At 44.5% G+C, this 16,956-nt stretch overlaps 1 protein-coding gene across 1 annotated transcript; it reads left to right on the top strand.

The window, feature by feature from the left end:
• LOC310874715 (uncharacterized protein) lies at positions 1–12,588 on the top strand (the record flags this gene model as incomplete). Its single annotated transcript, XM_083787579.1, has 7 exons — positions 1–114; positions 2,625–2,826; positions 9,441–9,566; positions 9,707–9,830; positions 10,982–11,732; positions 12,021–12,135; positions 12,347–12,588. The coding sequence occupies 7 exons, from the start codon at positions 1–3 to the stop codon at positions 12,586–12,588; spliced, it is 1,674 nt and encodes a 557-aa protein (XP_083643705.1).
• Between the last annotated feature and the right edge of the window lie 4,368 nt (positions 12,589–16,956).

Raw genomic sequence — 16,956 nt, 5'->3', positions numbered from 1 at the left:
ATGCATAACCTCCTCCTGGTGGGCAACTCCTCCTCACTGTCCGGTGAAAAGAAGTGTAAGAAGACACGTGGTTGTCAACACCCTCCCCAGACCAACAGTTACAGGAACTATGGCGTAACAGTTAAATTGGGGGTGAAATTATGAAAGCATTAAAGATACAGCCATGCAGTGAAACACGAGGAACAAGTCCAATAGCAGAATTGGACTCTGTCACTTAATCAAAATAAAACGAATCAATGAAAAATAACTGGATTGCTTATTTCTCAAATTGAGTTTCTGTTTCATGTTTTCTCTATCGGGTTACTGACTATGCTTTGTAGTCTGTATAATCTGTATATTATGGTAAATGGGCATAAATGTGTTCTGGTAGCCCTGTCTGAGCAAGGTCAACTTCTCACGGAGTTGATGAGGGTGAATTTGATATGCAGGGGTCTAAATTAGACTTTAGACACTATGCATTATGCAGTCGATCTGTTTCTTATCTGTTTAAACTGTTACCAAGGGCAATCCTGACTCATTGCATTTTTCGGACAAAAATATCATCAGTGCCACGCAACTGGAGCAGGGAGCCCTGAATACCGAGCGGCTTTAGGTAGAGAGTGACAGGATCTGGGCAGCGACGGACAGTCGGAGGAGTCGTTGGGTGGAGGAGGGAGTCCCCTGGGCCTCTCATAGGAGAGATGGGGGTCAGGGGTGGAGGTGTGAAGTAGTGAGCTGGGGTGAGGTTGGTGGAGAGTCCGAGTGGCTAAGTCTGGATTTATGGGCTCGCTGGACAGATCCTTTTCAATGTGCTAAAAGGGAGATGCCAACACACTGGTCCTCAATGAGTCCCCAAATGATCATATCCATTCCCCCCCCCCCCCATAGTCACCCGTGGGCCGTAGCATGATGCAATGACTAGCCCTGCTTCATACAAGAACATAGCTTATAACAAAACTAAGCCCGTGAATAATACACGTATATACACTCAATGGAAACCACTGTAATCTCTTAGCAACAGGCCTCTGTGTAAAAGGTATTAGCAGGAGAAGCCTGTCTGTCCTGTCTCCTGTTTCTGAAGCTTTAGGAGGCTTTAATATACCCAGTGGGTGGAGCACTGGTCCATAGCACAAGCTTACCCATAAACGTATGCATTTCTGTATGACACACACAGGCCCGTATGTAACCTCATCACAGTTAAGATTAGCTGCAAAGACTGCGCATGTTCTTATCAGATCATACCGTAGTATAGTTGTGTGTGCATGCATGTGTGTGTATGTGTGAGAGAGAGTGAGAGCTCTGTCAGCGTGGGCACAAACTCTGCTCCGCCATTAACACTTTAAACCGGTCAAGGCGTTCCCCAGCTGTCTCATCGTGCATGTGTGCGTGTATGTCTGTGTGTATGTGCGGGTGTAGTAGCAGGTCAGAGGTCATAGTCTTGCTTTTCAACACTTCTCCCACAGGCCTCGGCTGTCTGAAATTGCCAGGAGATTTTTCCTTGCCTGCGAGTGTTAGTTTTATGTTATTGCTGAAATATCATTTCACTTCGCTTAGCTGCTCTCATGGTTTTATTACTGTCCTCGATGAGGTAAGCATTCATGTACATACGCACGCAGTCAGTCATCGGCCAGCCTTGAAATGGCACACACAAACAAGTGGTTCCACATCTATACTTTCCATGTTCTTCTTTTAATGTGTCTTACATATGTTTCTTGTTTGTTTTGAGCAGATGTTGTTTTTATAGATTTGAAAACTTGAAATGAGACATTCTGCATGAGTACTTTTACTTTTGGTACTTACATTTTGATATCAATATTTTTTTAGTTTTACTCAAGTAATTATTTTATTCCGGACTTTCACTTGTAACAGAGTACTTCTACATTGCAGTATTTTGTAGACTAGCTGATATATGTATATATAATTGCACTACTGAGCTAATAACTCCCTCCCAAAAAAACTATATAGCCTACAGAATATAAATGGCTGAATAAAGTAGCAACCAGAGATATACAGAACATTCCTGCAGCAGAAGGATGAAGTTTAATAGCAAAGTTTAATAGCAACAAAAGTATATACATAATACATAGTGCAAATACAAATGTGGACAAATTGTTGAATGAGGATTAAGTGGTTAAGGTCTCAATGTGTATGACAACATTTAATAATATTTTCTTTCTATCACACATCCATGTCTATAGAAGTACTCAGTGAGGCCATCTGGTGGTACATTACTGCAATTACACACAGTGAGTAAGAGGTTATGGTTGGAGAGACTTAATAATACTACCATTATTATACATATGCAGATGTAGGTGATGATCCAGTTTTCTCCATGTATGGCTATCCAGGGTTTGATGAGGTCAGTGACAGTGTCGTGACAGTGTCAAATATGGAGATCCAGGTGATGATAGTCAGCTCCGCATATGGAGATCCATGTGTTGTACCAACTTGATTCATTTGCAAGTCTGAGTCGCGTCACGGCAACCACAGTGGTATGAAGCAGGGTATCGTTCTACAGAAAGTGGAACGACACGCTGGACTCAAAAAAAACTTCACTGCCCTTCTCACAGGCCTTCGCAGGAGGGGTCACGCATGCGGATTGGAATTTGCTCATGTAACGATCCCACCACATGCTCCACACACAGGAACAGGCCAGCTTCAAGGACACTCTGGTGCTAGTCAGCAGACTCAGCACACACCAGGCTGAGGAAAGCATCAACCGAGCAAAACTTGCCACATTGCCCACGCCAAAGGTCAGGCTACAGGCAGTCAACACGGGTCCTGGGGCACAGTCAGTCAAGCCAGATGATGCTCTGGGCATGGCCTACATCTTACACGTGGCCAAGGGTGCGCGAGATGCTCAGCCAAAATCTTTCGTTGGATGCTTACTTGGAGCGTGTCACTCACGAGGCGTGATGTCACGAGGCATTCCCATATATAGGCTTAATATTGATGACATCAGGGATCTCCATATATGGGTATAATAGGGATTGTAGGCGTGACGTCACGAGGCGTCACAAGGCGTAATGGACTGGCAACCATAATATGGAGGCGTGACCCGACCGAATGACTGACAGGTTTAGCAAGTTTTCATAGTAATCATAGCAAGTCGCAATTATTATTATGTGCTCTCCTGGGAGGTTTGTGAGAACAATTATTTGCTCTACTTAAGTCACTTCACCTTCAAATGACAGAGCTACACAGTAAAAATGTTATACTAACTGAGTCACTGATACAGTAAAAAGGGTTAACACAAATTAATCTGTAAGGTTCATTTTTACACTCTCGGAGTTAAATGAGCACTGAGGATTTCTGCATACCGTACATATCAATGTACTTCCATTGACTGTCAGTAATTGTGACAGTCTTGACTTTGACGTCACTGCATCACCCATGTTTCTTCCTGTGGATAAAGCACTTCTGTTGCGTTCACAGTCACACAGGCAGACGCAAAGACGAATGGGAGTATCATTTGGAGCAGCTACATGCATCAATGCGTCTTTGCATCGTCATGTTACTGGCTTCCATTGACAACTAGAAAAAGTGCCCTTCTGGGCACAGGTCTCCACCAGGATAGGAATGTAGGACATTGCAGCTTGCCTTCATCTGGTGGTTGGATAAAAGGGCAACAAAAGTAAAAAAATCCAGGCAAAGGTTCTTCCTTGGCCTCTAGGGAGTTGGCATACAAAGTTATCCACAGATCCGTGCAGTTAGAGGTAAAAACACGTTTCGGCCAGTTATAGCGCCACCTTGAGGCTGAGTTGAAATTGTTCATGTGGCATTTCTTCCTCGGCCTAGTGGGAATGTGCGTGCACAATTTCACGGAAATCACGCGATGTGTTCATGATTTGCAGCATTTTGTTTGAAACTGAGCACTCCTGTGAACTTTGGAAGCCAATCTTAACCAATCAGGATGGAGTCTGATAAATCTGAAAGACCGGTTTCGTTGAATGGCTCTAGAGAGACTGTGTACCAATTTGCGTGATGTTTGGACAAAATCTGTAGGTGTACTGTGCAAAAACTTGTTTTGCACAAAGCGGCCTCCTGGTGGCGCTATAACAGGCCGTTCTGGAAAGTTTGGGGCAGAGGTTCATCGTTGGCATCCAGGGAGTGTGTGTGCAAAATTTGGCATGGACCGGGTTAACGGTGGCCGAGATTAGCTGCTCACGGACACACACACACACACACGGACGGACGGACGGACGGACGGACGGACGGAGTGCAAAACATACTCTCCCCCCATGCCTTCGGCCTGGTGGAGACAATAAACAGAAGGAGAAGGTCTGCACACCGTCTCCCAAAATAATTTATTACCATGAGCGGTCACATAGGCCGAAACATTGTAATTTTTAGGCCGAAACATTTTTTTGGGAGCATTGAAGATGGTGTGCAGACCTTCTCCTTCTGTTCAGTTTATCTCATTTGATAGAGCACCTGTCGAAATGTTTGGATGTACCTCTTGACCGGTATAAAACTGTGTGGCACCGATTAAGGTCTTAGCAAAGGAGCCACATAAAGTGTCTGTGTGTGTGCTTACATTGTAAACAGTCATTATCATAACCACCTTCTGTATGTGTGTTCATTTTCACATGTTGGTGTCTTGTTCTGCCAGCCCAGTGTCTGTGTTGATGTAAACAGGTTATTTATTTCCTTGGTGGAGTTTAAATGCACACTATACGGTGATAGATGGACCATTGAGTTGTCCTCAGCAGGAGCCGTGCTCCTGTTGCACAACTATATAAGTAAAGATAGGCTGACCTCGGTTGGCTTACTTGCCCAACCCCACTTACTGGTTGCCCCCCGACCCCAATCCCATCCACTTTCCTAATGTCTGCCTCTCTCTGTCTCTCTCTCTCAAACTCACTGTTTTGTACTCTCTCTGGCCTCCTCTTTTGTCATACACGCACACACATAATATGCGCGTACGTTTATTATATGCATACACACAACACATGCATGGACACATGAGAACATGTTGTCTGCTATGGCAGCACCATGGGCTCCTGGCCCAGGGCCAGGACTTGGGAAAGGCAGGTGTTCCGCTGTCAACAGGTTCAGAATACACATCGAGCCCTTTGAGATGGATCAAATTTTTATGTCATCGTATTAAAGGCACTGTCAGCAAAACACTTTAAAGAGCCTGTAAGCTTTTTCTAAGAGAAATGTCTTTGCACCTCAGAAAGGGGAATGAGGGGAATGTCTACCCTAGTTAAATGAATACTCAGGATTTTACAGTGACCTTGCCACCGTGCTACACGGAGTGAGAAAGATACGATCATATGACACATTAATCTGCTACAGTTTGACTATTCATTCGTGATTAGGGTTTAATGTGACACTCATAACGTAAAGCTCACGCCTAGGCTTTTAGAGTCCATTAGAGAAAAGTTTTTTATAGCAAGGCTTACCGCACAGCATATTAATCTGTTATCAATTATCTGTTCATCTGTGTTCAGCATTGCCTTGTCTTGGAACTCACTGCGTGGGGTGTTTATTATAAGTGTGCATTTGTGTGTGCGCGTGTGTGTGTGTGTGTGTGTGTGTGTGTGTGTGTGTGGGGGGGGGGGGTATAAGATACTTATGATAAATAAGGGATAATTGGCTTTAATTGTCAGTAATTAGTCTATGAGTAGCTGTCACTCTTTTTACATTGTGGACGTCTTGTTTGGAGTGAAACGCATCACATGATGACGACACATGCGGGCTGGGGCATCGACTTTTATTGCTGTCTGAGCTACACACCCAACACAAATATGTACACAACAGTGACATAATTTACTGTGTCTGCTTTCACCCTCTGCTCCTCCTCCTATCCAAACGGGATGCCCCAGGACCTGCAGGAGCCATGAGCATTCTGTCCAAATAAAGGCTATGGATAGCAGCACTAGTTCTCGGTGTCATTTTCACACACATACTGATAGATAGGAGTAGCACATCCGAAACCAATAAAGGGCAGGTGCTGCGCCAAAAGTGACCCAATCACAAAACCAACAAACACAACTAAATAAGAGCATGCACACTACAGGGCTCCAATGTCCACTTCTATTATAGCATGAGCGAGGTTGCACTGAGGCAGCTAAGTGGACACTAAACAAGCTTTCTTGTTTCTTTTTCTCTCTCTCACACGCTCGCGCACGCACGCACGCACGCACACACACGCACGCACACGCACACGCGCACGCGCACGCGCACACACACACACACACACACACACACACACACACACACACACACACACACACACACACACACACACACACACACACACACACACACACACACACATATAATACCCAGGGTGATGCAGTGCCCCACCACAGGGCCTCCATGTGTTGCTGCCTAGCTCTGGGGTGTCTGTGTGTTTGGCATGCTCAGAATAATCCCCACTGCTCTCCAATTACCCCTCCTCTCACAGATTGTTGGTGTCACTTGCTTGTCTGCCAGCTGCATATGATGATTGCAGTGTAAAAGGATAGTTCAGCCGTTCTTTTGGCATGGCGGTGTGGGCGTTACAACTCAATTGGAGCAATGTGGAACCGCTAGCCAAACCTAATTAATAAAAAAAATAAGTAGTCCGTCACTTCTGCTTGACTTGTTCTTCTCTCTCTCTCTCTCTCCTCACTGTCTTCACTCTGTCTCTTTTTCTCTTGCACATTGCACCGTATATTTCTCTCTTTATTTATTTTTCACACTGCCTCTCTCTCCACAGATATGTTCGCATTGGGTTTCTACTTTCTATACAAGTACAAGTTTCTCTGCATGTTGCAATGTTCTATCTATGGAACTGATGGATTTGTCTAGGTTGTCATCGTAAGTATAGGTTGGAGACACGAGGACTGCATGTTGCCCCACTTGCCTGGGTGCTTGCTAACTGGCTGACCGGCCTCACATGTGCTGTAAAAGCTCACAGCACATTGATTGGTTGACTGGCTTGGACAGATGATTGGCTTGGACAGATGATTGGCTGTCTTGACGACCGGTTTGTTGAGTGTCGGGAATCTGAGATTACCATCCCACAGTAGAGGCCGCGTATAGCAACATGGCACCAACGTGGAAAGTACTGCCCTGCTCCAGTTAGAAGAATCAACTGAAAATGCATGTGTGAGTGTAACGCTCCCTTGTGAAAAAGAGGCGCAACTTGTTTGACATGGCTGTTTCAGCTACCAACCAAGTGTCCAAGTCAAATGAGGTGAAACCAAAGCAGGCTCACGCATTCTGTATCCCGCGGTTGGATATAGAGGTTGTTGAGATATCAAATGAGGAGACACCAGACTAGCCTCATCGATCACAACCCAAATGTGTAATTGAACGTAACAGCCTCAGATTTATTTTCAGCTTACAACTCAGCGGCTATACTGTGTGTTACATAATGTGTGTTCCTAAGTAATGTTAAGGTCAGTGGAAAACGACTCTCCAAGCGGTGTACAGAGTACTGTGTGCCTGTGTCTTGCCTGACCTGATAAGATTCCCTGAGTGCAGGGTTAGATGACGTGATAAATGATTGGGAAGAGGAGAGGGGGATCTAAGGTGAAAGGGCAGGCAGAGAATGTTGTGGGAAATGAAGAGAAACAGCGATCAGCAACATTAAACAGGAAGGTAAATATTTCAACAAAATTGAGGCGTTGAAGGGAAGCGAGGGGGGAAATGCAATTACCCTCGTCCTCAGGAATGGATGCACCATCTGTCCATCTCTTCGCCTCTTCCTCCACTTCTTTTCTCCATCTTTTCCCTTCTTTCTCCTTTTTTCTCTCCCACTTTTGAAGCCAGAGATGGACTGAATGGTAACATAACATTGTTTCTTCCTGGGAACAATATCCTGACGCTGTCTGAGTGTATGAAGCAGAACTCCAGCATCAGTGATTTTGTTGCCAGGGGGAGGGCAATAACGACTGGAACTTCCTTTCCATAAGGTTTAGTTTAGTTTAGGTTTTGTTTTTATAATTGAATATCCATATCTATATGGATAACGGTGCACATGTTAAAGTGTATGTATATAGGATGCAAAATATATACAGTATACTACAAGCTGACAATAATCAGCTTGTTGAGGTTCGGGAACCCAGCATTGCTTAGGTTATTGCGTGGGATAAATAGGTTCTGTCAACCTGTCTCTCTCCCCCCCCCCCCCCCCCCCCCCTTCCTCTCTGTCTCTCTCTCTCTTGCGCAAGCACAGATCTGATTTTGAATATGTTTATGTTTAGTTTCTTTTTTTGCTTGTTTCCGTTTTGCTATTTTTTATATTCCTTTTAAGTTTTTCTTTGTGATTTCAAAGAAATTGCAAACAACTCTAGTAGAATCCGCCATGGCCTTGGCATAGTTTCAAACTCTATGGAACACCATTCTAACAAAAGATATTCCCTCATTTAGTGTTTTGATGATGGTAGTGGGAAGCACTGACTAATACATCAATCCTAAATCTTCCACAGTTGTTCAGTTGGGTTGAGCTCTGGTTGCTCACCATGCTGGCCATTTAGGTATTATGATTGTCATGTCATTTTCAAATGTCACTGTGGTTCCACTCATTGCCACCAGATGTCTCTGATGCCCACTCACTAGAGTCCCTAATCAGGGCCCATAAATAAGTCACTCCTCATCTTCCTTTTATTTTTTTAAAGATATATTGTATGTTATACTTTATTTCAGATGCAGGGAGACAGGAAACCAAAGACAGAGAGAGAGAGAGAGGAGAGATGTCCAGGCTCACAATGTCTACACTCGAACCCATGTCCTCTGACTCAAAGAGCTGCCTAATAGCCACCACCCACAAACTCACTCATCTGTCATTTCAACTTCTCTTAACTTACCAGAGAGGAGTCTGAGGAGTGAGGACGTAACCCCAGAGGTTTCCAAAATCATAGATGCATATATGTATTGTGGCTTAGTGGTTTGAGTGAGCGACACAGTAGATAATGTACAGTCCCTCATTGCAGTCTTGTGCTCTGTCACTGTGTACTATATTAACAAGATGCAGCAGAATCCTGAGTGTTCTGTGCTCTGTGTAACAGACGGGTCCTTTAGGGCTAAGGATATTACTGTCTCTAGTGACGTTAGCCTGCCCGTCGTCCAGATCCAGTTTTACATAAGGGTAGATACTGCATTGATCTCTCTCCCTCTCCCTCCCCCTCTGCTCTTCCTCACTGCTCTGCTGCAGAGGTCAAACCGTTCAGTGGGAGGAGGGGGGGTTCTGCAGTCTATGCGAGCGCCCTTCATCCCTCCTCCATCCTCACATACATCCTTTCTCCACCACTCTCCCTCCTTTTTGCTCTCTCCTCTTCGCCCCCTGTCCCTCCCTCCCTCCCTCCCTAGCTTTGCCTCTGCAGAACTGCTGCCTCCGTTTCCCCTTTCTCTTTTAATTTCATATTTTAGTCTCTCTATCCCATCTAAGCTCTCCTCTCTGCTCTCTCTCTCTCTCCCTCTGCAAGTTCCAACTCCCCCACACTCCCTCTTTTCTCCGCATACAGTATACCTATACGTCCTGTCGCTCCTTCAGCAGCATCGCCCCATCACCGCATTGCCAGCGTTCCCTCCACCAACGGTGTGTCGCGGACAGAACACATGTGGCATGAATGGGGCTCACAGGACAGAAGGTAAGGACACTCACAGACATGGGCCGACGTCACGACATTTGACACGGTGACGGAGGGACAAGACGTGGCAACAACACCACAACAGGATAGTAGACGTCATGTTTTATGTTGTGTTTGCTATGGTGTGTTTGTTTTAACAGAGCTGAAATGCCTCAGGGGCAGAGCCAGCCTGGTCATCACGTTGGACGGATTCCAGAATTATTGGCCGTTAAAAAGGGGGCGTGGCTTCGGTGGTGACAGGAGGAACCGTCACGGCAGGAAAAAGTATGGGGGGTCAGGGATGTCGGGGGGGGGGGGGCTGGGGGGGGTCACGATACGCTCAGGTATCGTGCATGCATAGTTTGAGTACATTTGGACCCTTAAGTCTAACACTGAAGAATTGACTGTCTACTGCAGAGATGTGTATTGTCTGTTACTTGTGATGTGATTGTTTATTTATTTTGGGGGATTGTAAGGAATATTATATCTATTTGCGCAAAGGCTGTGAGGAGGGGGTCTACTCTGTACACAGTCAAATCTCTGTGTGTTCCTTTAGGGGTCCATTTCAGAGTTAAATTGACAGTGGATTTTTACAGTGTGTATGGTTTGTCATAGGAGGGGGGCCTCAGCCTATGCACCTGTTACCCAGTCTGACGTTAATCTGGTTGATAATGGAGATGGATTAGAGCCCTGTTGGGGTGTGGGTGTGGGTGTGTGCACGCATTTCCAATGTCATTTCCGAATCAGAGAGAGTAAATTAAGTGAGATTAACACCCAAGATTTTACTGTGTTTATATTTGTGTACATTATGTGACAAAAAGCTCCTTCAATCTGTTTTTGCATGATGTGTGTATGTGTGTGTGTGTGTGTGTGCGTGCGCACGCACGCACTCGCGAGGAGGGGAAAGGGGGTAGGTGTGTGTGTACGTCACACTGCCTGTGAGTCAGCTCCTCTCTTCCTTTCCTGAGTCACTCGTTCAGCGGTTGCTAGGATACTGCAGAGCGCTAAAAGTTTCCTATTGCGTCTATGCCTGCCAGGACGGAGGGGCTTTCATATTTATTCAGGCTCACCAGTAAGTGGCCAATAGAAAATAATGTATGTTTGTGTACTGTATGTGTGCGCACATCTGTGTGTGTGTGTGTGTGTGTGTGTGTGTGTGTGTGTGTGTGTGTGTGTGTGTGTGTGTGCAGTAGCAGACAAATCCGGTGTGATCCATAAAAATACCCCACAGAGAAAAATAGAAAAGCAAACCCAAGTGGGAGAACAAGCCCCCCCCCCACTCCCGAACATCACAAATTAGACATCATGGTAAATGGTACATTTATATAGCGCTTTTATCGAAAGCGCTTTAGTTTACATAGATTATACTGTGTGAACATGTGTTTTAATAGTCACACTTTCTTTTCTATTTTTACATTCCCTAATCCCTCCTACAGGGATGAAGAACTCAAGGTGTGGATCTCTTCAGTTCAGCGGACCAAAGCTGACAAGGAGCCCTACCCTCTCATGTACCTGTGTATCCTGGATCGAAGACAGACCACCACCCCTGGGTCATGGACGAATACCTGCCAACCGCAACCAACCTTTTTGCAACCACCATTCCCCTACATTGTGCCCGGTCAACATGATTGTCTTGTGGAGCAAACTATGTACCACCCAACCATAATTTCTTTTGCCTCTTTTACAAATACCTTTGTCCGTTGGAGCCTGAAAAAGGCAACTTGGACAAGAAGACTGGGACAAACGAACTGTGACCTGTTCAGATGGATCAATGAAGATCTAAGGGCAGCAACCCAATCTAATATGGTTACAACAAATCACCCTATGGCACTCATAGTTCTTTATAGTAGGGATCACAGTGCGTCATCAAAACTATTTGGAGACATTTATTCCCTGGAGCATGACACACTGACAAATGGGATTCTTTGTTACCACAGTGATGAATCTAGTGATTTAAGACAATCTACTCCCCATGGGTGCAACAACCTCAACGTGGACGGGTCTGGTAAAGAACAGCGGGACACCGCCACCACAGACATCATCAGAACACGCAAACCTAAAGGCCTTCTGAAACCTCAACGTAGGCACAGTGTTCCATTTGAATCAACGAGAGGAGGGGACACAAAGGCATTCAAGAGAAAGAGTGTGTCCTTTGTCGATGATGTCACTGTCTTCTTATTTGATCAGGTAATGGACTCCAGTGGGCGACGCTAATAATGCCTCTGCTTTTTAGACAGTAATCACTGGTGGGGAATGGGGGGCATGCGTTAGTCCGACGTCCCGTTAGTCCGACATACGTGGCCGGTTAAGACTTAGTAATTAGGATTATTTGGACGTCCGACTAACGCTACACACCCGTGGGGAATAATACGATTTATCCGTGCGTCTGGTCAGACTTTGTCCCCGGTTCCTGTGTGTATCGGTCAAACTTAGCCATGGTTGAGGAGCAAACTAACTAGGTGCATTTCTTCTTAGGAAAGGCCCACCATGGAGCTGCATAGCCGCTCTTCAGATCTACATAAACAGTCTCCTGATGAATGTTCTCTACCATGCAGCTATCCCTATGACATACCAGATCTCTACTTAGACGGTTGTACCATGACATTATTCTTTACATAAGAAATGTTGCCATATACAGTATGACACACAGATTGCTAAAGGATATCAGAGTTTTTACTTACAATTGGCATTATATTATTGATTAATATACAATCTACAGTTACATGAAATAACATCTTGTACAATCCAGTTATCAACCATCTGTTGACAAGTTGTTACTATTTGTGTTTGGTTTCCTGCAGGTTTAGAGTGGGAGGATGACTTTTCAGCCTTAAACTGGACCCCCAGAAACAAGAACTGCCACGAGTATATCGCAGCCCCTGCCCCCGGTGCATTCCCTGTGTCTCACTCAAAACATGCCGTAACCGCAGCCCTGCCAACCCAGAGCTGGATGATTGGTGATGTGTCCAGATCACATCGTTTACTACGGTCCCAGACCTGCCTCTTCCTCACACACGTCACTGAGGCTGATTTGGAGCCATGAGAATCAAGGGTCAGCACGCACATGCACACGCACGCACGCACACGCACACACACACACACACACACACACACACACACACACACACACACACACACACACACACACACACACACACACACACACACACACACACACACACACACACACACACACACACACACACACACACACACACACACACACACACACACACACACACACACACATTGATGAATTTGGCACATTGGAAACAAATAGCAGAATTTATGTTCTTATCACAGGTTCTAAATCACCTACGGCAGCGTATGTCAACCCTGACTGTCTCATATGGCTCAGTGTGACATCCACACTTGTTTTTCTATCTGCCAGCCAGCCCTGGGCTCATGGAAAAACTGACTAATCTTGTGTCCCCCACACCACTTGTTTCCTCCGCTTATCTCCCCTCCTCCCTCCTTTTTTATGATGAGTCAAGGTTTTAATGGTGCCCCAGCAAATGGATATAAAGCACCTGCCGCTCATGACATCACATGGGTGTGTGGCGGTCGCGGCACATTCGTTGTTCAGCGCCTTAAGATGGATCACTGGTACATTGGATAATAGTGCACTGTAAAATCCTCTGTGCACATCCTCAGGATAAACCACTGAGTCATTTTTAGCTATAAACTGAACATCATCAATCCCTGACAGGGAATTGGGTCAACATCATAACCTTAGATAGATAAATTACTGAAAAGTACAATATTTTAGAACAGGGGTTTTCAACTGTTGGTCCGTGAAAAGTGAAGACTGTCTTTTATTTATTTATTTTTTTCCCACTAGTTGAGAAACTAAATAACCTGGTGACCTATGATGACGGGTCACGAGTCAATGTCCTAATTCACTGGAAGTTGGAGGTGAATACAGTACATTCCACAGAAAAATGGAGTTCGAATCTCAAGAAGGGAAGTGTACCAGATTGCCTGGTTGAGTCATCATTATTAGGGAATATAAATCGCATGTGTGTGCTCGATGCTCATACAATCATACAATGTTTAATATGGAAGGTTTGATAAGTAAGAGAACGGAAATTCTGGAATTAGGTTAATCGTGAGATAAGAATAGATCAGTGGTTCTCTATCTTTTTGGAGCTCAGGGCCACATATTTCAGTTACATAATTACTGATAAGGGCTTGATATAATTTGTTGCGCGTACTACACAAATAATGTCAAGCTTATTTAAACTTAAATACATTTAACAAAGGTATTTTATTCATTTCAAAACATTTCACCATGGACCACCTGCAGATGTAATTATACCATGGATTATACCATTATACCATGGAGTATAGACCGTGGACTATAGGTTGAGAAACAGTGAGATGTGTTACTAATGAAATAATCTTAGCCCATTCCCCACCCAACACAACAATGGTCCCCAGATTGATAATTTAGTCAGGGTGGTGGTCCCTGGTTCCCTAACCCCTGATTTAGAGCAACAAAGAATTTTATATTGCAAACAGATTTGCAGCAGATAACAATAGAATTAAATCATAATGAAACAGAAATACTATCCAAGTTGGAGTTGTAGAAGAACAGGCTGGTCAGTGAGAAATATAAACATGGAATATGAGTGAAAGTGAAGTGAAGGACAAACAGAAATATGGTCTCTTTTTACCACACTGTCAAATCCTGAGTCTTAATTAAACTCAGTGAGTGAAAGTGAAGGACAAACAGAAAGTGGTCTCTATTTACCACACTGTCAAATACTGAGTCTCAATTAAACTCAGAGAGAGGGTAAATTAAGGAGCCAGTAGCTCAGGAGGTAGAGTGGCTGTTTGGCAACTGAAAGGTTCCTGGTTCCATCCCTGGCTCCTCCTGACTTTGTGTCGAAGTGTCCTTCTAAAAAGACACTGAGAGCTCGGGCCCTAACTGTTCACAATGAGCAGTTTGGTACCTTGCATGGTTGCCTCTATATTCTGTTGGTGAGTGTTTGCCCACTTTGACATAGTATGTCAAAGTGTTTTATAACTGGCCGCAGGTTAGTTTGACTAGTCAACTGTCAAAAGCTAAATCCCACTTTACCACTAATGAAACTCAGAATGTTGTTGTGCAATTTGCATTTAAAATGTTAATTCAAGCAATCATGCATAAAATCCTGGTAAATTCAGGTGTCAACATACAGTACAAGAACGATATGGTTATTGACAATACAGTTTATTTTCCTCAGACAAAGCATGCTTGTGCCTTATTTGCTTGCCTCATTACTTTAGTGTATTCAGTGTTTTATCAGTGACTGTGACTAAATACACTGTGTAAGCCTTTAGGGCTTACTGGAGGCAGGAAGTGAACAAACTAAAAGTTATATATAGTGTTTCCACAGACCAGCAAGGTTTGGTTGATTAGATACAATGTGCCCGAGAATTGCTGAAAAATCATAAGCATAAGCTTACGCGCACGCATGGTCGCACGCACACACGCACGCATGGTCACACGCATGGTCACACGCACACACACACGCACACACACACACACACACACACACACACACACACACACACACACACACACACACACACACACACACACACACACACACACTGCTCAAGGACACTAGTGTGTGACCGCCTCTGTGTCTCTAAATGCTGGGAACTGGACACCTGTATGTCATTTCTGCTCAGTTCACTTTTTCAAGTGTGCCTGGCATGCATCACAGTGATAATGTTCTACTGTGTGTACAGCAGGTGAAGTTTCATTGATGCCCCCCCCCCCCACACACACACACACACACTATCTCAAGGTGTCAGTGCGACTGCCTGATGAGAAGCTACTCACAATGAATCGAAGATCCATAGTCGACCAGTCGGAGAGAAGCAGGAACACTTTAGGACTTGACTGGACAGTTTCAGAGGCTCACGGATGAAGATGATGGACGTATGAAGGAAACTCACTGCCAGTGTTTTCATACATTCTGTTCCATCGGTGTAATCCTTCACTGTCAAAACAAGGTCAAAAAAGAAAATAAACCATTTTATAATGGCCAAACAAAATGGCTAATATCGCACATGCATTAAAGACAAGCCTTGTCTACACTGTTTGCTATTGCAGCCATATGATAAGTTCCACAGTGATGGATTACGATTACAATTATTGTCGGTATCAGCTGGTAACATGCGGGATACTGTCCCTGTAACAATGTGCTAGCGGCTAAACCCCTGAGAGATGGATTGCTGAGGTGGAGCACCACACCTACCATGACCATCAGCTACCAGTACTTCCCACACGACCCAAGCCGTGCTACTCATACGCTGAGTTGGCGGTGCCCGGGATCAAACCCATGAAATTGTGGTCCAAAGGCAAGAGCTCTACCGACTGAGCTACCCAGACACAACATGGGATCAACACCATCCAGTCTATGCTCTCCACCTCAGTCAGTGCTGGGTCAAAAAATTTGGATTATCGTTAGTTGGTACGTACACTACGTACATACAGTATGTGAATTGCCTTATAATGCCTATATAATTCTGTGTTGTGGTCCTGTCATGCTAATGGCATTGAGACCTCTGCATTTTTTCTATTCTGTGCAGACACTCATCACACCTACTGTAGAACCCCCACATCAAAATTGTTTCCTGACTAGAATGAAAACCAGCAGCACTACTGGGCTGCTGGTTAAATTGACTGAGTTAAAAACTACTATAAGCCTACCACGGTATTCCTCCATCCATCAGTTTTCAGCAGGCTAACTTGTGAGAATCATTACTTTGGCACGTTTATTTCAATGTAGATGTTTCTACATGTCTGGCAAGGTGAATGAGAACTAAATCGACCAATGTGCAACTTGCAAGCAATAAATATGCTCTGAAATAAACATTGTACAGTGTGTATTAAATTACGGATAAACAACACTGACTGGAAGCTCAGAGGAATGTATTCAAATGAAGTAGTTAAACTAGAAAACCAACACACACTATGTAAACTTAGACCTACCATACTTGTAGGCCCAGTGGTTCAAAACCCCTGGTGGTGGTGGGAGTGGCTGAGGAAAGAAAAAGGAACGCTTGTAAATATGTTAGATTAGCCGAGCTATGAGCTCACAGCTGCATGCATGTGAGATGCATAATGAGGTTGTAGATCTGTGACTTTCGGTGCGATAAATCAGGCATGATGCGGCCATTCTTCCTCAAAGTGTTTAGAGATGTGAGCCTATACTCATTATAGAAGGAACAATGCGGCTATTATCTCTGCCGACTGCTGTTGTGTTAAGCGCTGCAGCAGAGAAGGCTTTCAGGTTGAATTGTAAAGCAGTTATCTCTCTCTCTCTCTGCATGACTGTGACATTTTGGCTGACCACAAACTCCCTGTGACAATGTTGGAGCATGGTCACCGCCCATTGGCTGAACAAGCGCTACG

Source organism: Protomyctophum parallelum (assembly GCF_964188405.1).
Source record: "Protomyctophum parallelum genome assembly, chromosome: 17".
In the NCBI taxonomy this organism is placed as follows: domain Eukaryota; kingdom Metazoa; phylum Chordata; class Actinopteri; order Myctophiformes; family Myctophidae; genus Protomyctophum; species Protomyctophum parallelum.
This window is presented reverse-complemented; position numbering and strand designations above follow the sequence as displayed.